Source organism: Nilaparvata lugens, chromosome 13 (genome assembly GCF_014356525.2).
Source record: "Nilaparvata lugens isolate BPH chromosome 13, ASM1435652v1, whole genome shotgun sequence".
In the NCBI taxonomy this organism is placed as follows: Eukaryota; Metazoa; Arthropoda; class Insecta; order Hemiptera; family Delphacidae; genus Nilaparvata; species Nilaparvata lugens.
Window position 1 is genome coordinate 3,389,869 of NC_052516.1, and position 20,188 is coordinate 3,410,056.

The following is a 20,188-nucleotide window of genomic DNA, read 5'->3' on the forward strand; positions in this document are numbered from 1 at the left end:
AGAGTCAGGAGTGCAGCCATTTCATCAAAATAAAATCAACACATTTTCTTAAAATAGATAATCTATTTTTTAAATCACTAGATATTGATAAACATTGTTCATATATACTCGTAAAATTGACAATTGTTCAATTTATCCATTTAAAAGAAATAAAATAACAAATACATATTTGTAATCACGTCAGCTGTTTCAAAATTCAATTTTAGGTTAACCACTGACAACTGACTCAACTAACCTACTCTACTTCGCTGTGCTTTGAAACGTAAAGAGATTATCATAATTTGTTTCTAGCAATGAAATTAGTGTAATTTCTAATAGAATTCCTTCTTATTTACATTGTAAGCATTCAGTTTTTATGTAGATATTAGTTAGAAATGGCAGACGGTGATGATAGTGCAGTGTTGGAAGTCGCGTCAGAATGTAAATCAGAATCTAGCAGAAACGAAAGCAGAGGTTCAATAACTGAAATTTCAAATTACAGTACGTCTTTAGAAGGATCTGTGGTAAGTATTCTTGTAAAACTATCAAATATATTGTAGTTTTTACTGAAATTTCTAAATTAGCCTATTTTTCAACTGAACTAAAATTGATGTTTTCCCTTGTGATTTGTTATCAGTCAGTTTTATTGGCACTTTTTTGTTTTTATACCAATGATTCATACTTGCTGCATAATTTATTACCCTTTTAATGCTCATTATTTTCAATTTCCAATATCAATTTTAACCGATAATATTTTTGATTATCTTTATTTTATTACAGATTGCTTCTCCATCCGTCGAAAGCTTCTCACTTTTGCCGGAGAATAATGGATTTGATTTTAGTCTTGATTCTAAAGACCTGCAAGTTCGTGTTGACAATCCTCAGAAACATCTAGATCCTTTTGAAACCTATATTTCGTTCCGTATTACTACAAAGGTAAGTTCTTTTACATTATTAAGTTGGTATCCATTGGTTTATATCACTGATATTTATTTATTTATTCATAGATACCATAATAGATACAATCCAAGGTTAATACTTTCCTGTTTCTACTTGAATTCAACTGTTACATTTCGGATATTAAAAAATAGGTCATTTGGTGCCGGTTGCACAAAAGCCGGTTAAATTTTAATCGTGATTAATTCCACGAGAACCAATCAGAGAAGCCGTCTATCAAAAAGGCCTTCTCTGATTGGTTCTTGTGATAACGGTTAAAATTTAACCGGCTTTTATGCAATCGGGCCATTGAATGTATAATAAAATAATGTATTTCAGCACATATATCAAGCTAAGCCTACTTTGTGAGGGAATCAAATTCTTGAACTGAGAGTCAACCATGCAGAGGCATTGAACACTGTCGTGTGTGCCCAGTATGGATATAATTTGATATCCATATAGATATTACTCTATGATATCCATATAGGAGCCACTTGGCACTGTAATGAGTCACCGGCATAGCCATTCTCAACACTGGATGATTACTCACTAAACTGCCTAGTGTTTTTTAAGACTAAGACTGGAATTCTCTTAGAGAGAATCTTACTCCAGCTTAAATAGGCAATTTCAGAATAATTCTTGAGTGTTAAGCGTGAGATTTTGAGAGTGTTATCTTATGAGGTTAACACTATTTTAGCAGCTTAACCTTCCGGTAGTCGCGCTGTACTCAATCACACGAGCAGTCGCGTGTTTTATTTTATACAACATCTAATTTTCCAAGTGTTATGTACGCTGTTTACTGTCAAAACATATTAATTAATTGTATAATTACTTTTTCCATCTTCTTGGATTATTTTACGCCTATGAACATTTGGATGATTACCATTTTATAGCCCAATAAGGTACAACAAGTAAAGCAATCAATTCTGTGTTATTGGTTCGTTTACAGTCCCCGTATACAGTCTTTCCCTATCTTATGCACAGTGCGTCTTATGCACTGTCGCGACTAAATGGCACCTAAAGACTGAATCATTGCTCTTTTGATACTGCAACTCGGTGGAGTGATGGGGGGAAAGTTTTGGAATGCATAGGTTACTCATTGGCAATTACAGATCATAATTAAAATATGATTGTGAGAAGACAACAGGCATAGCCCAAAACTGTCTTCTCCCAATTTTTTACAAATAAAAGTTTCAAAAAAGAATAAGGTTAAGATTTCACTTTCACTTCAAAAAGTCCAATTTCCACTTCAAAACTAATGGCTAAACTAAAAATTTTGATATTTGAAAACTGATTAAAAACAAAAATATTTCACTCAAATCTCTATAAATTGGAAATTCTTGAGTTATTTTGTAAAATTTTGAGCCAGAAAAGAAACTCATTCACTGACACCACCCCATTCAATAGTTTTGTTGAAAGACTGACACTGTTGTACTTTTTACAAAAGCGCGACTGCCGGAAGGTTGAGAAATTTTGCAATTCGGTTAAAATAGTGTAACCCTCATAAGATAACACTCTCAAGATCTCACACTTAAAACTCTAGAACTCGAGCTTTTTCATAATTTATTATTCAATTCATCGTCTAGAAACTTCAATAGGGTAAGCACTAGCTCCAGATTATTCCATTCAAATCGTAGGGGAAAAGTAACTTTATGTAAATACCTTTTGCTTCATACTGTAGCCTAATCCCATTATCATCACCTAGGCTTAAAATACTTGCCTTTGTAAAATAATAAATAATAATGATAATAAATCACCCACACTTGTAGAATCGAAGACGTCATAAATAAGCTGAAACCATGCTTCATTCTTCTTTACAAAATGTAACAATAAAACATTCTTGATTCTTTTACAAATTTATATTTTAGAAATTAAGTTTGTTCAATAAATATCATTATCTATTACATAAGTCTACTACGACAATAAGAACCCAAATAAACGTAATTATGAGTGTTAGCTCAATTATATTGTAACCTTTATCCTTGATTGAATATTAATTTCTAATTTTAATTACAGACTACAAGAGAAGAATTCTCTGAGAAAGAGTATGTAGTTAGAAGACGTTACAGTGATTTTATATGGCTGAGACAGAAATTGGTGGAAGACCATCCTACTCACTTGGTGCCTGTAAGTTTGGAATTATTTTTAAATTATTATTATTAATTATTAATTAATAATAATTATAATTATAATATAATTATAATTATATATTATTAATTTATAATTAATTAATTATTAATTATTTTTTTGGAATTTTTTTTCATCCTTGAATTACTCTTCAACTTCAATCATATTTTAATTATTACATTATTCATTCTCTGCAAAAATGTTCCTTTTTTCAAGTATTTTTCTACTCATGAGTCATAGTCTAATATCATTATTTTACATCATAATCAAGAACTTGCTCATTTCAATTTTTTGTTAAATTTTTCAATTTTATTATTTCCTATCCTTAAACTACTCTTGAAATCCAATTATATTTTAATTGATACATCATTAATTCTCTGCAAAAATGTTCCTTTTTTCAATTTTTTGTTAAATTTTTCAATTTTATTATTTCCTATCCTTAAACTACTCTTGAAATCCAATTATATTTTAATTAATACATCACTAATTCTCTGCAAAAATGTACCCTTTTTAAGTGCTTTTCTATTCAAGAGTCATAGTCTAATATAATTTTTTCACATCATAATCAAGATCTTACTCAAGATCTTTTTTGTTATTAAATTAGCAGTCAAACCAGTCGAAAGATCTCGTTGTCACAGTAAGTGAATAAATTCATTTATTGAAGAAATTTGTCTGCTAATCGTTCTATTTAATAACACAAAAGTAATAATTCAATAGTAAACAGTTCGTTTTGGAAAACAACATTGAAGAATTTTACAAATTTCAACAATTAACAAATCTCAACAATTAACAAATTAACTTCTCAAGCAGTTGGGGGGCAGTGCTCTTTTCAGATGACAACACCTTAATTTCCAGAGGTGCCACTGATAAATTTATCAAATTTGGCCATAGTCGAGTGGTTTATTTGTAAACTAGAATGCCTGGGTTTAAGGCCCGCCGCAAAGTAGACCCACGCTAATCCACGAAAAGCAACCCACGCCGTGGGATGTTTTGTAAACCATTGCTAGGCTTCTCCAGACATCTGTGTAATACATGCAATGAATAATCCACTTGTCAGCTGATTGATTATGAATAATTCTATAGCAATGGTTTACAAAACTTCCCACGGCGTGGGTAGCTTTTCGTGGATTAGCGTGGGTATACTTTGCGGCGGGCCTAAACCCTGGACATCCAAGTTATGCAACTCTTTTGTATAATTTATTAAAAATACATTGTATAAGATATGAAAAACAGTACAACTCAAAGGCCCGGTTGCACAACAGCCGGTTAAATTTTAACCGTGATTAATTTCACGAGAACCAATCAGAGAAGGCGTTTTGAAAAGACGCCGGTTAAATTTTAACCGTGATTAAAAGATCTTTTCAAAACGCCTTCTCTGATTGGTTCTCGTGGAATTAATCACGGTTAAAATTTAACCGGCTGTTGTGCAACCGGGCCTTTGAGTTGTAGGCTATTGTTTTCTTGTACAATGTATTTTTGATAAATTATACAAAAGAGTATTGCAAGAGTTCCATTCAACCGGCACAAAGAGGTTTACAGCTTAACGCTAAAAACCTAATCTATCTCAAAAATGTATTGCAAATGTTGTTTTTCAAAGTAATTAAACTATTTTTCATGATTTATCCTCTGCAAATGTTGTTCATCAAGATAACTCAAGATTTTATTTTCACTTTTAATTCTATTGCCAACATATTATTTCATTTCCTATTTTGCATTTTCTGTAATTAGGCCTATTGTTTTTTTTTGCATTTTCTGTAATTCTTCCATTTTTTAGTGATTTATCCTTTGTTTTTCAGGCAATCCCAGCAAAACATACCTTACTAGGACAGCTGGATCGTTACTCTAGAGATTTTGTGATCTGTCGTATGACAATGTTAAATCGTTATATGAACCGAGTGGTCAATCATCCTATACTAAGCTGCAATGCTAACTTGAAGACGTTCCTTACTGCTAAATCTACGGTGAGTATTTAATGAGAGTTTTCAATTAGGCTATATTTCAATTACTAGCCGTCAGGCTCGCTTCGCTCGCCATATCCGTCTAGCCAGGGGGCTCCGCCCCCTAGACCCCCGACTGGATCGTCCAAGAATGAGATCAGGCTCGCTTCGCTAGCCTGCATTTTTCATTTGAGCATGCTTCATTCCATCAGAAAGTCAAATTATTGAGAAAACGCACAAAAGCTGAGAAAAACGTTTGAAAAACGCTGATTTTGGGCATATCTTTGATGAAATATTAAAGTCACCTCATCACAAAATTGTTTGACCCTAGCTAAACCTCTGTACCAAATTTGAAGAACATTTTCTGTATATTATTTGATGAAAGAACTGGGAAAACGCAAAACATAGCTAATTTTGGGCGTATCTTTGACGTTATTGCAAATTCCTTCTAACAACATTATTTCACCCTAGCTGAGCTTCTGTACTAAATTTGAACATTTTCTGTTCATTTGTTCTCGATAAAGCTGAGAAAACGCTAAAAAAACGCTGGAAAAACGCAGATTTTGGGCGTATTTTTGGAAATTTTTCCAAATCCGTTCTTAGTACGCCTCTAAAGGGTCAACTGAACATACCTACCAAATTTAGACGTTTTTGGTCCGGTAGATTTTTAGTTCTGCGAGTGAGTGAGTGCCATATACTGTATATAGATTATTATTCACTATATTTCAATTATTATTCACTAAGGCTCAACTCACACTTACGCGACTCAGGTCGAGAAGAGACTGGACTCTAGTGGAGAGCATGTGTTTCCAAATGGTGACACTCAGACCAGTCGATTCTAGTCTCCGCGACGTCACCATTTGAAAACACATGCTCTCGACTAGAGTCCAGTCTCTTCTCGACCTGAGTCGGGTAAGTGTGAGTTGAGCCTTAGTGAATAATAATCTATATACAGTATATGGCACTCACTCACTCGCAGAACTAAAAATCCAGGTTCATCTATGTCCAAGTTGACATCACGTTATAATTATCACAGTAGATGGGAAAACAGCGTTGTCGATTGTCTGCCTTGTCACTGCCTTCTATAAAGGATTGCTGATACCGGTGCAATATTAACTGTTCATTCTTGTTTAAATAGTGAATTATATTTCTCAAGAAAATAATATATCTATCAATGATTAAATAATAAATTTTCATAATTGAGAATAAATATTTCGTTAATATATTTGCACATTGTTAATAACGATCTGGCAAAGTTGCGGTGGTAGAAAAAGATTGCGCTATCTGCTTTGTTGAATGATAGACAATGATAGCAACATCAATGTCAACCAAATACTGAAATTATAACCTGGACCTCAATATAGCGTAACGCATCATATAGCGTTACGGTGGTAGAAAAAGATTGCGCTATCTGCTTTGTTGAATGATAGACAAGGATAGCAACACCATTGATAATCAAATAATACTGAAATTATAACCTGGACCTCAATATAGCGTAACGCATCACCGTACATTTTTGACTGTATCAGCAGCAAAGCCTGAACGTTGAAGCCAAAGCAACAATAATTGTTTTCGACTGATTGGCTGACCTAAAATTGTTCAGATAACAACAATTATTCACAATTTAATCTATGAATATAGAGGAAATGAAGAGATTACTACTAAAAATAGAAGCTATAAAACATTGGAAGGGAAATTGAAATAATTTAGATTCTAATGAATTATTAAAATAATGGGTAGACTGGAATCGCAGCCATCCATTATAGATGACTAGCAGGTAACCCGTGCTCCGCAAGGGTCTATTTTAAAACTTGAGAAACTGAAAACTTGACGTAATGAAATCTTGAAGAATTGAAATAATATCTATAATAATCATCGGTTAATCAAGAATCTTTATGCAAAATTTCAAGTCAATCAGTCCAGTAGTTCAGACGTGATGATGCGTCAAACATAATTTTTTTATAAAGAAAATAAAAATCTCAGTACCCTTTTTTAGAAATATTTTATCACAACATGTTTCGGTCATTTATGCCATTTTCAAGTGATATGAATTTAATAAATAAATACTACTGGAAGATTCTTATTTTGATCATATGTTAGTGTATTCATATGTTTTTATGAACTAGGACTGTAAATTTTGGGTTTAAATTTGCATGATTCTATCAAAAATGGGGGGTTATTGGTGTCTAATTGGATTAAGTTTATTATTTTATCCCTGTTTAATTTTGCTGCTTTATAAATATGAAATTCTTCTATGACATTCAGTTTTTGACTTTTATTACCATAATTAAGTATTTTCATATTGGAATTTATATCTGTAAAATTATGGCCTGAATCTATCAAGTGTTCAGCAAATGCCGACTTTTGTGTATAATTTTTAGATTTTGGTGCTTGGATATGTTCTCGAAACCTGATATGGAAATTTCTACCCGTTTGTCCGATATAGAACTTGTCGCAATCACTACATTTAAGTTCATAGATTCCAGATTTTTTAAACTTATCTTGCTGTACATTTAAATTTGATTTCTTTTTCATCAGTTCGAATGCATTATTTGTTGTCCTATAACCTAGAATGAAATGACCGAAACATGTTGTGATAAAATATTTTAAAAAAAGGGTACTGAGATATTTATTTTCTTTATATTCATATTACAAGTAGCCCTATACAGGAAAGAGATAAATAATTTTTTCATCCTTTACACGTGTATACTTGTTTGAGCCAGTTCTTTCCTTCATTATAGAAGATGATAGATAGATAGATAATTCCTATCCAGTACGTGTATAAGCCAGTTCTTTCTTTTATTGTAGTATAGATATACAGTTTGGACTCAACAAAAGGTTCTACATACTACCTAAATCTCAAGATTAGTTCTTATTCTTCTCCCAATTGCAATCAATTTTTGTTTGGCAGGAATTCTCGTCCCACCGCAAAGCAGTCAACACAAGTCTGTTGAACCGTATGTCGGATTCCCTCCAAAACCTGACAACAATTTACGCATCACGTGGTCAACGCAACCACGAATTCGAGGCAGTCAACGATCACGTGACCACTCTGTCTGATAAGCTGTTGGCTGTGAAACAGTGTGGACAACGCATCTACAAGGAGAGGAAAGAGTTTCAGATGGAATCCACCCTCATGCAACCGATACTCATGCGATGGGCTTCTTCGGAGGCGCCTACTGAGATGAATAAGGTGATTCAAGTCAATCTCAACACATGTCGTCAACTTGCTAAGTTGAAAATTTCAACCTCCAAATTGAAAGGAAAACATGAAATAGTAAAAATAGATAATATTAATGTAGGCTAGCCCTACATGGTTACTAATCATGTGAACACGGTTGCCAAGGTGACTGTTTTAGCAACGAACGTTTGCAAGTAAATAACTAACTAGTTTTGATTTTTATGAGAGATGTTAAAAGATGATGTTGTATTTTTACTTTCCTTGCCCTACACATAGGTAAGGAAAGTATTGCTTTCCGAAAAAAATTAAGGTACCCCAATTTCTAAATTTCTATACGTTTCAAGGTCCCCTGAGTCCAAAAAAGTGGTTTTTGGGTATTGGTCTGTATGTGTGTGTATGAGTGTATGTGCGTCTGTGTACACGATATCTCATCTCCCAATTAACGGAATCACTTGAAATTTGGAATTTAAGGTCCTTACACTATAAGGATCCGACACGAACAATTTCGATCAAATGCAATTCAAGATGGCGGCTTTAATGGCAAAAATGTTGACAAAAACAGGGTTTTTCGCGATTTTCTCGAAAACAGCTCCAACGATTTTGATCAAATTCATACCTAGAAAAGTCATTGATAAGCTCTATCAACTGCTCAAGTCTCATATATGTAATAATTTCAGGAGCACTGCACCATCTATGCAAAGTTTGATTTTGGATTCCCAATTATCAGGCTTCAGATACAATTTAAACGAAAAATTTTAAGTGGAAAAGATTGAGCATAAAAATCTCTACAATTTATGTTCAGTGACATTTTCACCTAAGATTGGAAATAAACTCGAAATTCGTGAAAATGTGTTTATTCAGTAATGCAAACTGTTGGCAACTGTTGATTCTGTTAAATCATTCACTATGAAGAGATAGCAGACTTCGTGTGTCTGCAGCGCTATTGTCCTGTCACCAGCTGGCTCAGATCTTAGAATAGTAGACTTGAGATGCGCGGGAACACTAGCGTCAGTTGATCAATTCTCATAACGGCAAGGAAAGTTGTGTGAGTGCACCACACCAGATTTTTATTCTTATCTTGTTCAATTTAAACTTTTAATGAATAAAGTGTTAATAACAAAAGCACATTTACAACAATATTAAAGATAATTTAATGCTCTGCAAACCTACAATAAGCATTCATTTTTACTATTCATTGTTGGTGAGTTATAAGCCCTGAAAGAGCCAAAAAGTGGATCAAAACCTGTCATTTTTTAAATTTCACGCTTTCAAGAAAGATTATTTCGAAAACTGTTGGAAATATTACAAAACTCGATTATTATATTAGGCCTATCGTAGCCGGATTTTTGTATTGTTCGTTTTTTAATATTTTTTTTCTGTTAATCCAGAATGTATTATGTATCTGATTAGGATAGCAACTCCTATTTGTATGAGTACTTGCTCAAGAACAAATAAAACTATTTGATTTGTTTTTGATTACAAAACTCAACTAAACGAAAACTGCATAGAATTTATCAAGCTTTTTTATTGAATAGTTATGTCTGTTGAACGCATTTTCCCCAAGATATATGCGTGTAAGCAAAAAGCGAAAAAATGCAACTATAGCACAAGGGGTAGGGACGGGGACTTTTGATATCACACCTCCTAACTGGTCCCAACAAAGCTGTAAAGTCAAGAATTTTGTTTAAAACATTCTCTCAAAATTTATTTGTCAATTACTCTACTGTTTTAATAGTGAAGATTCTACACTCAACTCTAGAACTGCTGCAACAGACTAGGGGAAATGTATACGGTCGTGAATTTATGCATATAATTGAAGAGAATTTAATGATTTATAAGTTCATCATCAGCATGGTTTTTTTCTATCGATTTTTCAAAAGTTATAAGAACTAAAATTTGAGGCAAACGTGTTTTTCAAGAATATCACACCTTCAAGACCAGATATATGGAAAATTACTGAGTTATAGAAAAAGTTGTGAGATGAATATTGTAGGAAATTAAGTAAGATTCAATTTTGCTTTGAAGAATTATGTTCGTGCGATTCGTAGTCCTTGAGTTATATGCAAGAAATAATAAAAATCTGGTGTGGTACACTCACACAACTTTCCTTGCTCATAGAACTGTAAGCCCCATTCTTAAACGAGAATAATTTAGAAGAATAACATAATGACGATTGGCGGCAACATATTTGATCATTACGATCAGACTACTGTATATGTGTTTATATAATAAATTGTTTTCAGGGTACTTTTTCCTTTGTGTAAATTGTGAAATTCGATGATTTTTTAAAAGTCGTCAAAACAGCTGTTCTACAGATGAAATATCTCGACTATGTGGTCTTTTTATGAACTGCTCTACCTACCTACCTCATGCACGAGAAGGAGGTTACAAAGTCCATTTCTCAAGGATGGGGTGGACCACCCCTCATTAGTTTCACAGAAGAAGACTCATGCCAGTTGCTAGAGCTGAGCTGATAAATAACTATACAGGGTATGAATTTGTAAAAAATCGGTCGTCATTTTTGAGAAAATCGTGAAAAACTTGGTTTTTTAGTAAGTATCCGCCATTTTTCTCAAGAATATTACGGAGCTCTTGCTATTTTCCCAGGAATGAGACTCATGTCAGTTGATAGGGCTTATAAATAGCTATCAATGGTATAAATTTGAAGAAAATCGTTAGAGCCGTTTTCGAGAAAACCGTGAATAACATGGTTTTTTTAGTCATTATCCGCCATTTTTTGAATTTCTTTCTGTCGGATCCTCATGGTATAAGGTCCTTAAGTTTAAAATTTCAAGTCAATCGGTTGATTAGGAATGGAATTATCGTGTTCACAGACATACACACATTTACACACAGACCAACATCCAAAAATCATGTTTTTGGACTCAGGGGACCTTGAAACGTATAGAAATCTTGAAATTAGGGTACCTTAATTTTTTTTGGAAAGCAATACTTTCCTTACCTATGGTAATAGGGCAAGGAAAGTAAAAAAGTGGTACCTTTGAACCACTCCCATCCCCTTAGCACTGTGGGTAGGGGTGAGGACTTTTTCTATTTACCTCCTTACCATTTTAAACAGAACTGCGGGGTCAAAAACTGTCGTTCAAACTTTGTAACATGGTATAAGGTCCTTAAGTTTAAAATTTCAAGTCAATCGGTTGATTAGGAATGGAATTATCGTGTTCACAGACATACACACATTTACACACAGACCAACATCCAAAAATCATGTTTTTGGACTCAGGGGACCTTGAAACGTATAGAAATCTTGAAATTAGGGTACCTTAATTTTTTTTGGAAAGCAATACTTTCCTTACCTATGGTAATAGGGCAAGGAAAGTAAAAAAGTGGTACCTTTGAACCACTCCCATCCCCTTAGCACTGTGGGTAGGGGTGAGGACTTTTTCTATTTACCTCCTTACCATTTTAAACAGAACTGCGGGGTCAAAAACTGTCGTTCAAACTTTCCCTTTCATACCATTTTCTGATCATCCATTACCTGGAGCTCCTGGACTGATCCTGTTTCATTATTCAAGTTTCAAGTTGTTATTGGGCCAGTTGAACATAGAAGTTACATATAGCCAAGTCACAATTCACATCATATTTGTTAATTTGTTATTTGTGCAAGTCACAACACACATATATTTGTTATCTATAGGTTCTACTAAGTGTAGCCAGTGCCATAGACGCATGCACGTCGGCCCATCGCCGAAATCTACTGGACACTTTCAATGCGGACTTCCAACAGCCGCTAACTGAGTACCTGATGTATGTCGATGCCATCAAGGAGGCCCTGGCCAGGCGGGACTCCATCCAAGTCGAGTACGAGGCCACCGTCGACAAGATGGCCAAGAAGCGGGGTGAGAAGGATAACCTGATGGGTGGTGCCGAGGGCGGTGCTGGAGGTAGTGGGTGAGTGGATGATTATTTTCTCAAAATTTAATTCTATTTAATCACTTTTTGCTATTAGAAAAAACGACTAGCAGTCAGATATTTTACAATAAATGAATTAATCACTCACTATGACAACGACATCTTTCGGCAGGTCCGCCATCTTCTTGGTTGTCAACCAATGTCAACGAGTCAATTGTCAACCAGTGTTAACCAAGAAGATGGCGGACATGCCGAAAGATCTCGTTCTCACAGTGAGTGATTAATTCATCTATTGTAAAATATCTGACTGCTAAAGTGCGAGATAAATTACTTTTAACACGGCTCTTTCTCAAAGACGGACAGGTCCGATGCTCTATCCTCCACTAATCGCTCCCACTACCTAGCAGCATTCTCCTTCTTTTGTGTCTGAGTGAGAGAGCTTTGTAACGCGACGCGGCAACACTCCCCTCCATCTATTGCTGGCAATGTTCCAAGTAGTGTACTAGTCAGCAGGTATATTGGTTTGTGTATGTTACAGAGATGTTTTCATCACAAAAACATGAAGCAAAATGACACGGCGCATCCAATTGTGCGCAGGATGTCCGTCTTTGTCTACGCTACAAACTGTGGAGGGAGAAATAGGTTTCTCCTCTTCATGTTAAAAGTAATTTATCTCGCACTTTAGTCGTTTTTCTAATTCAGCTATTTTTACTTTCTGGTGTACTGTGTTTTGAGACGTTTCTCAAAAGATACCTCTTTTATTTTTTCTCCTTTCCAAATCGTCTTTCTTTCTCTTAAGGATATAACCATATTGAGCGTTTTTTCAGGCATTTTGAGAGACGGCAGGGCAGGAAGCTCTCTTAGTCTGTTTTTTCAGAATTTTATTCTATTTACTTTGTATGGTTCTGTGTTTAGTGACACTTACCTTTATTTTCTTCCTCTCTCTTCTCCTCTCTTATTTTTTCTGCTTTTCAATTTTCCTTTTTTCTCTTAAGGACCAAACCATATTAAGCGTTTTTTAAGGCATTTTCAGTGTCGGCACAGCAGGATGATCTCTGACTGGCTGATTAGGTTGGCACTTGAAAAAACGTTTAATATTGTCTGGCCATAGTTCTTCTCCTCCTGCTCCTCCTCTTCTTCTTCTTTCCTTCTTCCTTCCTCCTCCTCATTATCGTCTTCTCCTTCTTCCTGTTCCTCCTCCATCTCATTATCTTCTCCTCCAGAAGAAGGCCAGGAGTGGAACTCACGTAGGTCACGAAGACTAATCAGTCTGAAGAGACTGTCAAGCATATCACACTGGATTGCAACAAGTAACCAGGTGATGAATGGGATGCTTGTATAGGGAAAAACTCCTGGTTCTTGTAAAGGACACAGGTATTGGTTTGCCTAACTAGCATACTACTTGGGAACACAATAAGCTTCGGTTGACGTGTGGGGTTCTTTGAACCTTTGGATCCTTGAATCCGTCCCTTCAAAAACAATAAACAAGAAACAGTCTTCTCCTCTCCTTCTTCTTCTTCATGCTCTTCAGCCTCTTTTGTTCTTCTTCTTCTTCTTCTTCTTCTTCTTCTTCTTCTTCTTCCTCGACTATAGTCATTGGCCCATATGGATAAAACCAGAGCAAATGCTCATGAGCAAAAGCATGGAGCATAAGGTTTTGCTCATGAGCAAAAGGTAGAAGCAAAAGCATTTGCTCATTTTTATATGAATAAGCTTTACCTTTTACTCTTACCTTATGCTCCTGAACTCTGGAGCAAATGCTCACGTATTTTAGAGATTTTTCATCAGCTGATTCGCTTTTGTAGCCTTTGTTTGTATTTATAGCTCACGGAAGCGCTAAATATGCAAATAGGGTGCACCGCTTGTGTTTGCGTCGTCTGCTCTGTTTTCTATTAAATTCTATGAATAGAGTTTTAGGTTAGTCGAGTTTAGAATTTTGAAATAATAGCGTGAAAAAATGTCATCTCTATAATAATCTTCAGCATATTCTTATAATATCAATAGCCTTCTTATAATCGTCTACACTTTCATCTTCTTAAATACCTATTTTCTATTTTGTGATGGCTATCTTTATAACAGGTAGCTAGCTATCTTTTGTATTTATTCTTTTGTAGGGATAATGGTGATATATATCATGGTTGAATCTAAAAAGAGTTTAATAGTTCTCAACTATTGGTTGTGATCGTATGTGGTATAGTTTCCTCTTCCTCATACGAATTAGTTGAGCCATTTTACTATGAGCAAAAGGTGATAAGCTGCTCTAGACTAGACTCACCTTTTTTTGAAGCATTTGCTTCAAAAGATGAGCAAATGCTCTAGTTTATTCATACAATTTTGAGCAAAAGCTTTTACTTTTGAGCAAATGCTCAAACTATTTTTTTGATGAGCATGAGCAAAAGGTTTTGCTCACGTTTATTCATAGAAAATGAAGCAAATGCTCCATATTTTAGAAGTATAAGCAAATGCTCAACTTTATTCATATGGCCCATTACCATATACTATTATTAAGACTAAGTCCCACGTCTATTATCCATCTTCTTTATCTCTTCTTTTTATATTCTTCCCTCCTACTCCTCCTACTTCTTCATCTCTTCTTCTCATATTCTTTCCTCCTACTCCTTCTTCTTCTTTATCTCTTCTTCTTATATTCTTCACTCCTACTCCTTCTATGACTATTATCATAGCCACCTCTAATACAAGGCCCCGGCCTTCAATATTGCAACGTCGCAGTGTAGGCCTAGAATCTAATACATGATTGGTGAAAGAGATTTAAAAAAATACCAGCTGATCTTTTTGTACAAAGCAAACGCTAGCCACGTTAAAATTGGAGCATTTTGAAAAAATAGTCCAAAAGTATTCAGGTTTTAGCTTTACACTTGGAAAAGTTATTAAGAAAATTTTGTCATCACAGGTCAATATTGCAACGTCGCAGTGTAGGCCTAGAATCTAATACATGATTGGTGAAGAAGATCAGCTGGTATTTTTAAAAATCTTTTTCACCAATCATGTATTAGATTCTAGGCCTACACTGCAACGTTACAATATCGTAGGCCGGGGCTTGTATTAGAGGTGGCTATGAAACTATTCATCTTCTCTGTCTCTCCTAATTCTCCCTCTCCTCTTCTATTTCCTCTCTCCTTCCCTTCTTTTCTTCTTCTCCTTCTTCCTCTTGTTGTTTTTGTTCTTCTACTCCTTCTTCCTCATGCTGCTCTTCTCCCTTTTCTCTTCTTCTTCTTTTTCTTCTTCTTCTTCTTCTTCTCTTCTTCTTCTTCTTCTCTTCTTCTTCTTCTTCTTCTTCTTCTTCTTCTTCTTCTTCCTCAACTATTATCATTTTCATATTATCACATTATCATACTTTATTATGATCAAATCCTACGACTATTATCATAGCCACCTCTAATACAAGGCCCCGGCCTACGATATTGCAACGTTGCAGTGTAGGCTAGAATCTAATACATGATTGGTGAAAGAGATTTAAAAAAATACCAGCTGATCTTTTTGTACAAAGCAAACGCTAGCCACGTTAAAATTGGAGCATTTTGAAAAAATAGTCCAAAAGTATTCAGGTTTTAGCTTTACACTTGGAAAAGTTATTAAGAAAATTTTGTCATCACAGGTCAATATTGCAACGTCGCAGTGTAGGCCTAGAATCTAATACATGATTGGTGAAGAAGATCAGCTGGTATTTTTAAAAATCTTTTTCACCAATCATGTATTAGATTCTAGGCCTACACTGCAACGTTACAATATCGTAGGCCGGGGCCTTGTATTAGAGGTGGCTATGAAACTATTCATCTTCTCTGTCTCTCCTAATTCTCCCTCTCCTCTTCTATTTCCTCTCTCCTTCCCTTCTTTTTCTTCTTCTCCTTCTTCCTCTTGTTGTTTTTGTTCTTCTACTCCTTCTTCCTCATGCTGCTCTTCTCCCTTTTTCTCTTCTTATTCTTTTTCTTTTTCTCTTCCTTCTTCTTCTTCTTCTTCTTCTTCTTCTTCTTCTTCTTCTTCTTCTTCTTCTTCTTCCTCAACTATTATCATTTTCATATTATCACATTATCATACTTTTATTATGATCAAATCCTACGACTATTATCATAGCCACCTCTAATACAAGGCCCCGGCCTACGATATTGCAACGTTGCAGTGTAGGCCTAGAATCTAATACATGATTGGTGAAGAAGATCAGCTGGTATTTTTAAAAATCTTTTTCACCAATCATGTATTAGATTCTAGGCCTACACTGCGACGTTGCAATATCGTAGGCCGGGGCCTTGTATTAGAGGTGGCTATGCTATTATCCATCTTCTTCATCTCTTCTTATATTCTTCTCTCCTTCTCCTTCTACAAATTTCATTCATATTATTTGTCTCTTCTATGCCCCCCTCTTTTCTTCTTCTTCTTCTTTTTCTTCTTCTTTTTTTCTTCTTCTTTTTCATCACTTTCATACCTTAAACACTATCTCTCTTGCAGCTTCCTCGGTTTCAACCTGTGGAAATCGGGCACCGAGGCCCGTGAAGATCGCCTTGAGAAGCTGGGCACATCCATTCCGAAACTAGTCAAACAGGCCGAACTCAACCAGGACAAACTGGAGATCGCCAACGAAAACCTGCGCTCCGACCTGCACCGATGGAGGTTCGAGAAGAAGGAAGACCTGAAGAAAATCCTGCTGAAAATGGCCGACAACCATGTGAAGTACTACCAGGAGTGTTTGTCTGCATGGGAGCGACTTGCCGGTAGCAGTACTGCTTCTAGTCACTTGGCGCCTGGTACTGCGTCTAGTCACCACGTGGCGCCCGGTAGTTGTAGTTCTGCTCCTGGCCACCAGGTGAGCTTCAATATGGTGGAACCGAGGAAAGCGGACTCTGCTACAGTTATGGATATGCCGTTAGTGGCCAGTACTGATGATCTATCGCCGGTTAGCTAACTTGGGGTCAGTTTAATCGTTGGTTTAAGCATAGAAAAAAGATTGCATAAGAAGATATCCCATGGTTTGTAGAATTGAAATCAAATTATGATTTTGTGTATCAATTTGAGCTGATACTGTATCATATAGTGTTGATACTGTATCATGTGTGTTGATTCTGTATCATATTGTATTGGCAAAGATTGCATAAGAAGATATCTCATGGTTTGTAGAATTTATTTGGAAGTTTTGTATTAAATTATGGCATGGTGTATCAAGTTGAGATGATACTGTATAATATAGTGTTGATACTGTATCATGTGTGGTGATACTGTATCATATTGTATTGGCAAAGATTGCATAAGAAGATATCCCATGGTTTGTAGAATTGATTTGAAAGTTTTGTATCAAATTATGGCATTGTGTATCAAGTTGAGATGATATTGTATCATATTGTGTTGATACATTATCATATTGTATTGATACTAATTATTATTATTGAACGAAAATCCAAATTAAATGCTGTAATTCACCCCGAAGACTTCTGCTACTGCAAACCTCATCGTTTGTAGATTTTAAATCAAATTATGATGTGTATCAATTTGAGATGATACTGTATAATATAGTGTTGATACTGTATCATGTGTGGTGATACCTTATCATATTGTGTTGATTCTGTATCATATTGTATTGGCAAAGATTGCATAAGAAGATATCCCATGGTTCTTCTCTTCTTCTTCTTCTTCTTCTTCCTCTTCTTCTTCTTCTTCTTCTTTTTCTTCTTCTTCTTCTCTTCTTCTTCTTCTTCTTCTTCTTCTTCTTCTTCTTTTTCTTCTTCTTCTTCTTCTTCCTCTTCTTCCTCTTCTTCTCTTCCTTCTTCTTCTCCCTTTTCTTCTTCTTCTTCTCTTCTTCTTCTTCTTCTTCTTCTTCTTCTTCCTCTTCTTCTTCCTCAACTATTATCATTTTCATATTATCACATTATCATACTTTTATTATGATCAAATCCTACGACTATAATCATAGCTACCTCTAATACAAGGCCCCGGCCTACGATATTGCAACGTTGCAGTGTAGGCCTAGAATCTAATACATGATTGGTGAAGAAGATCAGCTGGTATTTTTAAAAATCTTTTTCACCAATTATGTATTAGATTCTAGGCCTACACTGCGACGTTGCAATATCGTAGGTCGGGGCCTTGTATTAGAGGTGGCTATGCTATTATCCATCTTCTTCATCTCTTCTTATATTCTTCTCTCCTTCTCCTTCTACAAATTTCATTCATATTATTTGTCTCTTCTACGCCCTCCTCTTTTCTTCTTCTTCTTCTTCCTCTTCCTCTTCTTCTTCTTCTTTTTCTTCTTCTTCTTCTTCTTTTTCTTCTTTTTCATCACTTTTATACCTTAAACACTATCTCTCTTGCAGTTTCCTCGGTTTCAACCTGTGGAAATCGGGCACTGAGGCCCGTGAAGACCGCCTTGAGAAGCTGGGCACATCCATTCCGAAACTAGTCAAACAGGCCGAACTCAACCAGGACAAACTGGAGATCGCCAACGAAAACCTGCGCTCCGACCTGCACCGATGGAGGTTCGAGAAGAAGGAAGACCTGAAGAAAATCCTGCTGAAAATGGCCGACAACCATGTGAAGTACTACCAGGAGTGTTTGTCTGCATGGGAGCGACTTGCCGGTAGCAGTACTGCTTCTAGTCACTTGGCGCCTGGTACTGCGTCTAGTCACCACGTGGCGCCCGGTAGTTGTAGTTCTGCTCCTGGCCACCAGGTGAGCTTCAATATGGTGGAACCGAGGAAAGTGGACTCTGCTACAGTTATGGATATGCCGTTAGTGGCCAGTACTGATGATCTATCGCCGGTTAGCTAACTTGGGGTTAGCTAACGTTAATCGTTGGTTAGCTAACTTTAATTGTTGGTTTAAGCATAGAAAAAAGATTGCATGAGAAGATATCTCATGGTTTGTAGAATTAAAATCAAATTATGATGTTGTGTATCAATTTGAGATGATACTGTATAATATAATGTTGATACTGTATCATGACTGTGTGGTGATACCTTATCATATTGTGTTGATACTGTAACATATTGTATTGGCAAAGAATGCATTAGAAGATATCCCATGGTTTGTAGATTTGATTCAAATTTTGGAAGTTTTGTATCAAATTGAGATGATACTGTATAATATAGTGTAGATACTGTATCATATCGAGATGATACTGTATAATATTGTGGTGATACAGTATCATATTGTGTTGATACGGTATCATATTGTGTTGATACTGTATCATGTGTGGTGATACAGTATCATTTTGTGGTGATACCATAGAGAAAAGATAGCATAAGAAGTTATCCCATGGTTTGTAGAATTGATTTGGAAGTTTTGTTTCAAATTATGGTGTTGTGTATCAAGTTGAGATAATACTGTATCATATTGTGGTGATACAGTATCATATTGTGTTGATACAGTATCATTTTGTGGTGATATCATAGAGAAGAGATAGTATAAGGAGTTATTTCATCGTATAGGATATTTATGTTCCAAATTTCACAGTTGACCCAAACCTATTCCTATAGTGTGGTCCACGTTATAATGGCAGTGTTTGTTTAGCAATGGTATTTCTATCCTTGTCTATCATTCAACAAAGCGTATAGCGCTATCTCTTTCTCGCTTTGCTCTGTCGCTAGACCATCTTTTAACAATGTAGAATTAATAATGAATTAACAAAATATTTCATCTTAATTAAGAAAATTCAGTATGAAATTATTGGAAAATATAGTTTCTTGCTTAATAAAATATAATTGATTATTTTAAACTAGAATGAACAGTTAATATTACATCAATAAACCTGTATCAGCTACCGTCTATAGAAGGCATTGACAAGACGGAGGTTCGGCAACGTTATTCTCCTATCTTTCTCCACTGCCATTATAACTTGGACCTCACTATAGTCGTTCCATTCAGTAACAAAAAAGTAATTCAATAGTAAGCAGTTCGTGATGGAAAACAATATTGTAGAATTTTACTAATTTCAATAATTTATCATAAGTTGGCCATAGTCGAGTGGTTCATTTGGAAACCAAAATGCCCGGGTTTGAACCCTGGCCGTCCAAGCTATTTTTCTCTCGCAACTCTTTTGTAGAATTTATTGAAAATAATTTATAATTATTACTATATTTATAATAATTTATTGAAAATAATTTATAATAATTATTATATTTATAATAATTTATTGAAAATACATTGTATA

The 20,188-nt window shown here is 35.2% G+C and overlaps 1 protein-coding gene across 2 annotated transcripts; it reads left to right on the forward strand.

Annotated features, from left to right (window-relative positions):
• Nucleotides 1-204: 204 nt before the first annotated feature.
• On the forward strand, nucleotides 205-19,171 carry LOC111058749 (sorting nexin-30). 2 transcript variants are annotated; one of them, XM_039439591.1, is made up of 7 exons: nucleotides 205-503; nucleotides 760-915; nucleotides 2,932-3,042; nucleotides 4,839-5,003; nucleotides 7,891-8,172; nucleotides 11,819-12,072; nucleotides 18,354-19,171. In XM_039439591.1, exons 1-7 carry the CDS (start codon nucleotides 375-377, stop codon nucleotides 18,805-18,807), a joined length of 1,551 nt encoding a protein of 516 aa, XP_039295525.1. In that variant the 5' UTR covers nucleotides 205-374; the 3' UTR covers nucleotides 18,808-19,171. The 2 variants fall into 2 exon arrangements, with proteins under 2 accessions (XP_039295525.1, XP_039295524.1); XM_039439590.1 differs by lacking the exon at nucleotides 18,354-19,171 and adding an exon at nucleotides 16,498-17,120 and having other exon boundaries at nucleotides 229-503.
• Nucleotides 19,172-20,188: the final 1,017 nt, after the last annotated feature.